Here is a 12,176-nt window from a genome sequence, read left to right as displayed (position 1 = left end):
GTATAATCCAGTCTGGTCACCTACGTATCACATAAAAGTCAGTTTTTCTAAGGATATTTGAAATTGAAAGAGAATTTCCTCGAAGGGTCTAAGATAACAAACCCAGAGAATCTTTGTTCTTAACAGTGAGCAGTCAGCTGCCCTAACCGTTGACTCTGTGGGAATTGGGACTGGATCATCATTCTTCATGATTTCTTTTCGTGCGGGACATGGTTCCAGCCCAGATGATGGATAGGGACCTGGCTTTACAGAGCAGAGTCCAGTTAGGCAAACCTAGGGATGTATATGGTAATTGCTAAATTCACTGACATTTTTTTTATATGATTTCTGGGGTGACTAAAATTTATTGTTCACACTGAGACACGTAGGAAAGTAAAAACGAGAACTATTAATAATTATACTGGGACATAAACCAGAGTAGGTATAAACCACAGCATATGACCATTTCTTCCTGAGTCACATGGACTTTTAGGGATAAGAGGCAGTATAAGTTAAATTGTCTGCCTAATTGACTTGTTAAATACAAATTTCATAAAACTGATGTATTCATATTTTAAGTATAATTCTTTTTCTTAGTTCTAGGAATTTTGAAGAAGTATGTTGGCATTTTTTCTTAAGGATGTGGAATTATCCATAGACAGTGTCAATCCTAAGACAGTTTTCTTCCCATTGTTATAATACAAACTTTCCTTTTCCTGTCTTATAATTGGCATATATATAGGAAATGTAAACTAACTTTAATATCAAAATACGGAAAACCTCAACCAAATAGGAATTATAAGAGCTTCTTTGGACTCTGTTCTAAGTTTTTGTTTTTGTTTTTGTTTTTTTTCTTTTTCATATTGGGCTGAAATCTGCCACCCTTTCATCCATTGGTTGTAGTTCTGTTCTCTGGAGCAGCATGGAGTAAGTCTCTTCTAATTAGAACGCAGCTATCATATCTGCCCCAGTCACCTTTTCTACACTGAATGTCTCCCAGTCCTCCACTTTTTGTATGAAATAATACCCATATTTGTAAGCTTCATATTGATTCTCTTTGAATAATTCCTAATTATCCGTGATTTCCATAATACAGTTTAAATGATGGCCCCAAAATTTAATTGTATGCCATATTTCTACAGTTTTGTGCACACCAGTGAAGAATACTCTGTACAATAACCCATGAATCAGACTCTCTAGTTTACTAGTTTACTTCAGCTTATGTCAGATATTTTTTTTCTTAGCTATTCTTAACTGTTGGCTCATATTAAAACTTATAGTCAACTAAAACCTATCAACTAAAATAACTGTTGGAGGTCTCCTTTTTTTAGAAGGCATTTCTGTCTTAGTTGGTAATACAGCTTTAGCAAGTGTAATGGTGAGTGTATTACTCAGAGATGCTAGAACAACAAATACACATATGTCAACATCTTTAGGTCTTGGATTTATGTGACACAGGCTGTCAATTTAAAAATTAAACATTTAAGAACTTTAGCTGGAAATTCGTTTGATTTACGTTTTTGGAAAATGTTTTTTGCCTCTTAGAGGTTTAAATGGTTATGATTGCAAAGCATCTATCTGCAACATGTGCTACATTTTTAAGAGAAAAATGTACATTGAAATACTGCCTAACATCTGGAAAATTTATCTAAAATAATAGATACTCCATTGTAGGTTTCATATTTTAGAGCAGGATTTTTCAACCTCAGCACTGTTGACGTTCTGTGGATAATTCTTTGTTGTGGGTAGCTGTCCTTTGCACTGTAGGATATATAACAGCATCACTGGCTTCTACCCACTAGATGCCAGTAGCACTCATCACCATCACCTTCTCTGCAGTTTGATGATCAAAAATATCTCCAGACCTGACCAGATATCCCCTGGGATTGGGTAAAGGGCAAAATCTCCCCCAGTTGAGAACCACTACCCTAAGGCATCAGAAATACTTCTTAAATCAACTGGATAATAGTTTCTACCTTAAATGGTTTCCGTAATTGGAGTTAGAATACAATATTTTTCTTAACGTCTCTTTGTAGAGACTTTCTTAAAACTGTAGAGCATAATAAAGAACTTTATGTACAACAAACATTTTTTTTAATTCAGAATTTGATCAACTTTTTTCTCCTAATACTTCTTTTTATCCCAGTTTGTCATTCTTGCTTTGTGATATAATCTATGATTTGAAACATATGTGTGACTTTTTCATGTATTGAGATTCAGGAATGAAAATTACACAATAAATATGGTATTGATTAGGAGGTTTATTAAGTTCAAAAAAATACGTGATCTTTTGTAGTCCATAATTATCTAAAAGGTGCTTTTTACTTAAGTTGATTAAACTCCTAGATTTTAAAATTAAATTGTATTGTGTTTATTCTTCTACTCCACAATATAGCCAGCAGCCAGCTTCGGGTGTAGCCTACTCTCATCCAACTACAGTTGCTAGCTACACTGTCCATCAGGCTCCAGTAGCTGCGCACACAGTTACTGCGGCCTATGCACCGGCAGCTGCCACAGTTGCAGTTGCCAGACCTGCTCCAGTAGCTGTTGCAGCTGCTGCAACAGCTGCTGCTTATGGAGGCTACCCCACTGCACACACAGCAACGGACTATGGTTATACCCAGAGGCAACAAGAAGCGCCACCACCACCACCCCCAGCTACTACACAAAACTACCAGGTAAGAAAACTATTCGTTTTCAATAGCGTTTAACGTACAGGCTTAAGTGACTACAGTGTATCATACAATGTTCAAGCCAGTTTTTTTAAACTTGGGTCTTCCAAAATACATCTGTAATGACAGAGAAAAGAGAGTGTGTATGCCTAAGTAATTTAGGGGCATAGTCTTTCTACTCCATTTTGTATCTCTTTACTTTAATTTAATTTAGAAAAATTTATATTGATTCCTGGTCAAATATTTTAATTTTACCCCACGTTTTTCAGAAAAATTAAGATACAGGGAAGATATACCTTGACAGCATTGCCTCCTATGTTGAGAGCCATGAGCCTAAGCTATATAGGACAAATTATAGTGTCTTCCTGAAACTTATCAAGGCTGAGAATTCTGTTGCCTGTACATTCTTCCTCATGGTGTTCTTTCTTAGTATGTAACAGAAATCGATCCTGATCTTTATTCATCTAGTTGCTTTTTGTTCAGCTTTATGGGGACATAAAGATCTAATGATAGTATTGTGTTTATTGTGGTACTGGATTACTACTTGCTTATTTAATTATATTTGGTCCTAATTCCTTTAACCCATTTTTTGTTTGTTTGCTTTTAGGATCAGTTTTTTTAAACTTTGACCCTTTTGGATTTTAGCTAGTTTTTCTATATTCTTTCTGAGGTATAGGAATTTATTTTGTCAAGTAAGAAATTGACATATGAATCAATAATATTAGTATTTGCTATTAATATGTAAGTTACTAAACTGATTTCCTTTTTTTTGTTAAAGCATAGTTGACATATAATGTTATATTATTATAGTTTCAGGTGTACAAGGTAATGATTTGACATTTATATACCTTACAAAGTGATCACCATGATAAATCTGGTAACCATATGTCACCGTATAGAATTATTAGGATATTATTGACTGTCTTCCTTATACTGTACATTACATTCCTGTGACTTATTTATTTTATAACTGGAAATTTGTACCTCTTAATTCCCTTTACCCTTTTTTTTTTAATTTTATTAGTTTCAGGTGCACAAGACAAAGCAAAACTTAGACATTTATCATTTATATCCCTCACACTGTGTGAACCCCCCTCCCCCATCCACTATCCCTCTGACAACGCACAGAGCCAGTACATTTCCACTGTCTCTATTCCTAATGCTGTACTCCGCTTCCTGTAACAATATACATACAAATATATAAATATACATACATATATATATATTTATATAAAATTATAGTTGTCATTCACTATTGTTCAGCTTCAGGTGTACAGTGCAGAGATCAGGCATCTGCATCATCCCTGAGGTGGTCTCCGAAATGGGACACCTGTCCATCGGATACCCTACAATATCTTTACATTATTGATTACATTCCCCAAATTAATTTTCAAAACCTTGTGGCCATCTTGTGGTTACCGACTATTTTCTAAACCTCTCACCTTCCCTTATCCCCACCCCCCCGCCCCTCTAGCAACCCTAGTTTTTCCTCCATGTCTCCAAAACTGTTTCTGATTAGTTCATTCACTTACTCTTTTCTTTAGATTCCACATATAAGTGAGATCATATGGTATTTGTCTTTCTCTGTCTGACTTATTTCACTTAACATAATGTTCCCTAGGTCCATCCATGTCTCTGATTTCCTTTTGATATGTGATTGTTTTCATTATGTCTATAGACATAATAAATTCCATTGTTTTTAACAGGGTGCATGAAGTCCATTTTTTGGGCCCTATCTGCTTCTTCAGGCTTTCCACCTGCCTACTTCCCCACCCCTCCTCACTTATGCAGTGCCAGAATTGACCCAACTCACCTTGATCTTCACTGCTTTGGAGATTTCTATATAGTATTCCTTCTCCCCGGAACCTCTGTTCCCTTTTCCTCCATCTGGAAGCTCCTTCTCATCATTGTTAATGATAGTAGTAAATAAGGAAGGATAAAAAGAAAGCTGGAACAATCACAAAGCTTAGAACATACAGGTCTTCTTTAACATGGGATCTATCTTTAAGGAAAAACTCACTGATTTTTTAAATAAAATTAAATTTTTTAAAAAGCACTATTTTAAAATGTTTTGGTGATTTTTCTGATTATAAAAGTTAAACGTTCTGCTTGAAATGGTTTTGACCTTATTTACTGAAGTCCAAAAAATAAATCTCCTTTGTATTGATTTTGACTCTTATGTCTGGGTCTAGGTATTTATTTATTTCTTGTTTTATTATACTTTTATATAGTAAAAGTGTGTGTGTGCGGGGTTTCTTTGCCTCATCATTCATAGTGAGATTTTCTTTCATTTCCTTTCCTTAGGACTCGTACTCGTATGTAAGATCCACAGCTCCTGCTGTAGCTTATGACAGTAAGCAGTACTATCAGCAGCCAACAGCAACTGCTGCTGCTGTAGCTGCTGCTGCCCAGCCTCAGCCTTCTGTTGCTGAAACCTACTATCAGACAGGTGGGTCTTATTAATATACATGGTTGTAAACTATTGAATATATTATTCAGGGTGTATTTAATGAAGGTATGCTTTTGGGTCCATCTAAACTTACTGAGTTTGTTATATTACCTTGAGAGGCAGGTTCTAGCCATGTCCTTCCTTTTCTCTGCTAGAATGCCTTTGCGTCCCATCCCAAAGAGAAGGCCATGGAAGCAATTCGTAATCATACCTTGCTCTTGTAGAAATGTATTTCATTTCTGGTCTTTAGCTTACAGTTCTCTTCCTGCTGAAATAAGTCGTACAAAAGAAGTTGTGATAGCTTCAGGCCACCGTAGTATCTTTTCCAGAAATGCCCAGAACATAGGGCTGCCTTTATGGCCAATGGAGACCTTTTGTGGGCCCGTATTTTTAAATCATCTTCCTCTGATTTGTAATGACAATTGGTTCTGCAACCAGTCACCAATATTATAGTTGGTTCAAAGGTAGGAAGTGTTTTGTTTGCAAACAGTTGTACATATTTGAAATCTTTAAAAGATGGATTTTTTCATAAAGATTTAGTTGAGGACTTTTAAAACAAAGCTCTCTGGGTTTTGAAAAGTAGGCAACTCCTTTATTTTAATTATTTTTGAAGGACCATTGGGAGAGTGAGTAGAACCGTAAGGTAGGAAAGAATAGGATTGACTTCTAGTACTGACTTTACCACTAATATGGGCAAGTGATTTTTACCTCTTTTTATCTCTGTTCTCTTATTTGTAAATGAGACAGTTGACGCAGATCACACTAGGGTACTTCTAGTTCTAAGATTTTATGTGTTCTTTAAAAGAGGTTTAAAAGTATTTTGAATTATAATGACTCTGACTTTTCCTTTAGTCTCATCTCTAATGATTTTTGAGTACAGCAATCTATAGTGAACTTCCTAGTTAATTATCAAGGGTAGATTGTGCTTAGATTGAATTATGTAAGAGTCAGCTTGATTTAGTCTGAGTTCTGACATTGCCTATGTAACTTTGTAAGTCACTTAGGTCTTGGACATTATTTCCTCTTTTAAAATTTTGTCCTCATCTGTGTATTGTGTGGGTAAAATTTCATAAAGTTTTATAAACTCTTAAGTGCAATTCTTTAAGCTACCTTTACTTAATTGAGCATAAGATGAGTTCGGCTCCCTGATATTTGGGGCTTTCTCAGGAATTACATTTATATGCTCTAATGTTCATTAATAAGTGATTATTAATTCAATGATTAATAAAAAGGCTCATAAGATTCTTAAAGTATACATTCGTTTTGAATATAGTCAAAGGCAACAGAAAGACATTAGCGGTAGCCATTTAAGAACAACTCTACTCAGCCTATTGATATTTGAAGAATTAAGTCAGTAGTACCTTGTGAGTTGGAATTATATTGAAGTTCACTGTGGATAAATCAATAAAATGTGATGACTAATATGTGAATAAGTCCCATATAATGAAACATTGAAATTTTTATGGTGAATTGGAATATATACTTTGAGTTTCTGTCTACTGTTCCCAATATGAAGCATAACTCTCAAGTAGACTGACTAGCCTAAATACACACAGACACACACACACATTTTCTGAAAATTTCCTTTATTAATACCTCTTTTAAGCAGTACCGGTATTTCAGTTAGATGTAAGTTTTACAAAGTACCATTTTGGAAATAAGTGGAAAGCATCTGGGATAGGATAATAAATTAATTTATGTAAATGTTATATTTTGCTCAGTTCGTAATAAGAATTTTACCCCTTTTGCCAGGAAGAAATTGCTGGCATCAGATTTATAGTTAATGTTTATACCTATTTTTGTAATTTTCCAGGATGTTGGGTGCAATAGCTATAGACATGCCTTGGAGATATTGCGAGTTTGGTTCCAGACCACCACAATAACATGAGTGCTATAAATGGTTCACCCTTCTAATTTTCTGATGTCTCTTTCCCCATTTAGCTCCCAAGGCAGGTTATAGCCAAGGTGCAACTCAGTATACACAAGCCCAGCAAACTCGACAAGTGACAGCCATAAAACCAGCCACACCGAGTCCAGCTACTACTACTTTCTCCATTTATCCTGTATCTTCCACCGTACAGCCAGTAGCAGCGGCAGCTACTGTGGTGCCATCCTATACCCAGAGTGCTACTTACAGTACCACGGCAGTTACTTATTCTGGTAAGACTGATAAACAGTGTTTAAATGAATAAAGAAATTAGAGACTTGCTAGAAACTACCTTGATTTTCCTCCCAGTAGAAAGAATTGAATTAATTGATAGGCCTTAATACATGTGCATCATGTGACAAATGGATCATAAGTTGCATGGGGTTTTTTGTTTTCTCTTTAAGCCAGAAAATTTTAGTAGAACGTGAAATGCTCTATTGGACATTTGAAAGCTAGTCATCAGTCTTAGGCCTAGCATTGCAATAAGATAAAACGACAGTATTCTACTAGTATTCTATTCTATTTTATTTCTGACTTTTCCAAGTGAATTTGAAAACTCAAGGTTAACAAGGGAATACCACTGACAAATTATATTGTTTTATTTCAGCCCTTGAGGGGCTGTTTCTTCATATTTATTATCAGGAATAAGTAATCTGGAAAATATTGGGTAGCATATTTGTAAACATCCATAAGATAATGGTTATATAACACATCTTGGAAATACAGAGTAGTTTTATTTTCCTTAAATAATCGTACATTTTTCCTGGACAAGTATAATCACTAAAACATTCTTACTGTGTCCAGTGCTTTTGCTAATTTCCAGCTGAGGTACCTCCAGTATTCCAGTGATTGAAATCACACTTTACTTTTTTGTAGACACTGGTCTTATACTACTATGTGGTTTGTTGTTGTTTTGCATTTTATTTATTCCTTAATACCTTATCTTGTTCCATGGAGGATTTAAGGTGACATGAGCAATTTCAATTCTTACCTGTAGCTTGAGTGTTAGAAGCCTAGCTACTGAATTAAAAAAATATTTTTTAATTTCTCGAGATTTTTTTTTTGTCTCTTGCCCTATGCCAAATGCTGTGCTGGGTGCTAGGGATAAAATGGTGAATTAGACAGGCACGGAGTATTTGGGAACAAGAGTTCATTGTGGCTGGAATACAGGACAGAGGGGATAAATATCAGGAGATGAGGATGGAAATGTCGGTGTGAAAAAAGCCTTGCTGTCTGCTGTGTATGTCTTTATCTTGTGGGCAGAAAGAATGCCAAGAGATCTTATGAAAAAGGGAAAAATGAGAGCAGATTTGTAAGTTAACTGACAACCACGTGGAAATGAATTGGAGGTGTTGTTATTCCTAGATCTGTTGTTCAGCATTGCCCGGATATAACTTTTCTGCTTCTGTTGATCTGATTAACCAATTAATAACTGTAATGGAGTTATTTCAATGAAATCTGAGGACGCATTTTATTAGTGTCCACATTAGCTTCAAAATAATGAGTACAATAGTATCCTTTCTTTATATACTGCTTTATTACATGAATAATATGTCGTTATTTTAAAACTAGAAACTGGAGGAAAAAAAATCACTGGACATCTACCCCTAGACACTAACTGCCATTAACATTTTAGTGCATGTCTTTGTATACTTTTCTTCCATGGGGATAGCATGTTTCTTTATAAAAATGAATTTGTGTTATGCATACTACAATGTGTGACCAAAAATAAGTGAATGTTTAAATTAAAAAATTTATTACAGTAAAAGACACATTGCTATTAATCCCCCTGAAAATACTCTCCCTCGATTCGAGCACACTTAATCCCATCGTTCTTGCCACTTTCCGAAGCAGTTCTCGAAGTCCTCTTTCATGAATGTCTTTAGTTGTGCTGTCGTGGCTGCCTCGATGTCCTAAATCGATTCAAAATGTTTACCTTTCATGGTCATTTTGACTTTGGGGAAAACCCAGAAGTTGCACGGTGCCAGATCCGGTGAATAAGATGGATGAGGACACACTGTAGTGTTTTTATTTGACAGAAGTTGCCATACCAGAAGCCATGTGTGACACAGAGCCTTTCTGTTGTGATCAAAAAATACAGTGACTGCTACTGCCAAGTGCCATCCAGTGGAAAGTCAGGGATCTTCAATACGGGAAGCAGTGAGCCGAACCTTAGTAATAGTGTGTGACAAGTTTCAACTTGTTAAGTGCAGTCAGTTGGGTGTGAGCTACGGTTGAGAGGTGTTTTTTAAAGTGTGCCGTAAATCATCCTCCATCATGACAACACTCCGTGGCACATACCGCTTCTGGTATGGCAATTACTGTCATTACGGTGTGTCCTCATCCACCTTATTCACATGATCTGGCACTGTGCAACTTCGGGCTTTTCCCCAAAGTCAAAATGGTTCAGGACATCTAGGCAGCCACAACAGCGCAACTCAAGACACTCACGGAAGAGGACTTCCAGAACTGCTTCAGAAAGTGGTAAGAACATTAGAATAAATGTGTTTGAAGCAAGGGGGAGTATTTTGAGGGGGGATTAATGGCAATGTGTCTTTTACTGTAATAAGTTTTTAAAAAATTTAAACATTCACCATATTGTTTGATCACACCTTGTATAAACTACTTATTGTGAATGTCCTTTCGTGTCACTAAATATAAAGATATATCATTCCTTTGATTAATAGTTTTCTCCAACTTTTTAGTTTAGAAAATTTTAATTCTGCAGAAAAGTTGAAAAAATAGTACAAATGCCCATATACTATTACCTACATTCACAAGTTATTAATATTTTGTCACATTTACTTTATATCTCCTCTTAAAACGTATTTTCTAATGGGTCAGCTATATATAAAAGTTGCAGATGACATGCTTTTTGCCCAGAATTTTTCAGCATGTATTTCTAAGAATAAGGGCATTCTTTTACATAGCCACAATGCAGATATCTTTAAAAGGAATTGAAGATGGATATTATCTAATAAATTTCTTCAGTTTTCCACAGATGTCTTCTATGGCTAGGCTTTCTGTGTGTTTGTACTTTGTTTTATATTCAAGATCCAGTCAAGGATCATGGATTGTGTTTGGTTGTATTATGTCAGTTTTTTTTAATGTATGATAATCCCCTATTTTTGTCTTCTGTTTTGTGACCTTGACTTTTTTTAAGAGTTCAAGCCAGTTGTAGAATGTCCCACAATCTGGATTTACCTGATTTCATTATGCTTAGATTCTGGCAGCTTATTAGTTAAATTGTCTAAGAAAACTTTTCCATTTTACTGTACCAGGAGCACATAATAAATGTCAGTTTATTTGTTATTGATGATATCAAGTATAATCACTGTTAAAGTGGTAACTACCAGATCTCTCCCTTGTAAAGATACCTTTTTCTTTTTGTAACTAACCAAGAAATTTGTGGGCCTGTGCCCAGCTACCTTTCACTTTATGGTGTTAGATCCTTTGAAAATCACTTAACTGAATCAAGTATTTACAGTGGTGGTTGTAGAATCCTTTATGTTGATTCTTAGGCATTCTTCTCTAAAATGTGTCCCCACCCTCCTCTCTTTTAGTGTTACTATGGGCTCATTCTTTTTTATTCAATACAGTATAATCCATTACTCCCTTTTTGTCTTTTTGAGGCACACATTATCCCAAATTTGACCAAAGGGATTCTTTTCAAACCAGCTCCTGAGTCTTTTCGTCTTGGCATCATTAGTCTTTGAGTGTTTCTCTCCTTTCTGGCACAGTAAGCTATTACAGATACACTTGGAGATTTTCCTGCCCTCGACTAACAATTAGTCATTTTACAAAGGAGCCATGGTTTCTTAAATGGCAGTGGTATTTAGAAACCTAGATCTATGCTTAGAAATACATGGTTTTTAATGGCTGCATAATATATTGTTGTATGGAGGTAATATATTTTAAAGTTCCTATTTTGAAACATTTAGTTTCATACTAGGGAAAAACTAGAAAGAATACTGGGTAAAATAATTCTTGTATGTAAAGATTTGTGTGTTTGCCAATTGTTTTCCTAGGACAAATTCCTATTTTTGGAATTGTTACATTAAAGGGTATGTATTAGTTAAAGAATACGTGATACACAGTGTGAAATTGCCATCCAGAGAGATCATTTTTAGGTTGTCTATGTTCTATATCTGCAATTTTATATCAACTACAACTTAGGTTAGCTATTCTTTTTATCTCATTAAAATGAGTTCTAGAATATTGGTACATACTAAATGGTAACTTGTAGCATGATGGATTTACTGGTGAAATGGTATGTTTTTGTTGCTGATAATGTAAATTTAAAAATTATATTTTGACTATTTTAATTATGTGCCTTACTAATAATTGACAAACATTTTTAATAAAAGTACTTTTGAAGTGAAATTATTTTAGCGTTCAAAAATTGGGCTTTTACTTAGAGACACAGCCTTGTATTTGTTTTGCCACAGTGCTTTTACAAGAAATGTACATTTTGTTACTAGTCGACATAGGAGATTTAAAGATGTTCCTTAACAGAGTTCCAGAATTGTTAGCCCACCTTTCAGTGCATGCTTAGACATTTTAAAAACTATAAGAAGTAGTAAGCTATAGTTAAGCTTGCTAGTTTTATTAGACTACATGTGTGCAAATGGAGGAGATTATTTATAAAAATTAAGCTTAACCTGGTGATTTGCACTTTAAATAACTCAGTGTTTAAGGGACCTCACAATCTCTTAGCCTCAGTTTTCTCATCTGCAAAGTAGTAATACCTGCCTTAAAGATAAGTTCTGAGTCTTCCTGTGTCTGTATTGTGGATTCTCAAAAAAGAAAAAAAAAAACAACTAAAATTCCTGGTCATCCATTATAGGATGCTGTTGATCTTATTTTACTTCGTTTTCTTGATATATAACTCATGAATGTATATTTAAGTGGCATTTTTACAGATTCTATATGGAACAACTAGTCATTTGGGAAATGTCTATATTTTAAAGATTTCATATAAAACTCGTGGTCCTAACTGGTTATGATGTAAAAGTAGCTTTATTTTTTATTTATTTTTTAAAAGGTTTTATTGGGGAAGGGGAACAGGACTTTATTGGGGAACAGGGTGTACTTCCAGGGCTTTTTTCCAAGTCAAGTTGTTGTCCTTTCAATCTTAGTTGTGGAGGGC

At 35.0% G+C, this 12,176-nt stretch overlaps 1 protein-coding gene across 4 annotated transcripts in view; it reads left to right on the top strand.

The window, feature by feature from the left end:
* The window catches only part of ZFR (zinc finger RNA binding protein), a 69,553-nt gene that overhangs the window by 15,358 nt on the left and 42,019 nt on the right, over nt 1-12,176 (top strand). For 2 of the 4 annotated variants that reach the window (XR_016020601.1, XM_088796468.1), the window contains exons 3-6: nt 883-906; nt 2,375-2,657; nt 4,956-5,100; nt 7,042-7,260. Coding sequence is in view for 2 of the 4 variants with exons in the window: in XM_088796468.1 (XP_088652594.1) it covers nt 883-906; nt 2,375-2,657; nt 4,956-5,100; nt 7,042-7,260 (671 nt within the window). In the remaining 2 variants the exon portion in view is untranslated. The remainder of the gene's footprint in view (nt 1-882; nt 907-2,374; nt 2,658-4,955; nt 5,101-7,041; nt 7,261-12,176) is intronic. The other 2 variants (XR_016020602.1, XM_088796469.1) reach the window with 1 other exon arrangement.

Source organism: Rhinolophus sinicus, chromosome 3 (genome assembly GCF_057876585.1).
Source record: "Rhinolophus sinicus isolate RSI-liver-muscle chromosome 3, RSI-T2T, whole genome shotgun sequence".
Taxonomy (NCBI): Eukaryota; Metazoa; Chordata; class Mammalia; order Chiroptera; family Rhinolophidae; genus Rhinolophus; species Rhinolophus sinicus.
The sequence above is the reverse complement of the archived record's forward strand: the minus strand, read 5'-3'. Positions and strand labels throughout refer to the sequence as shown.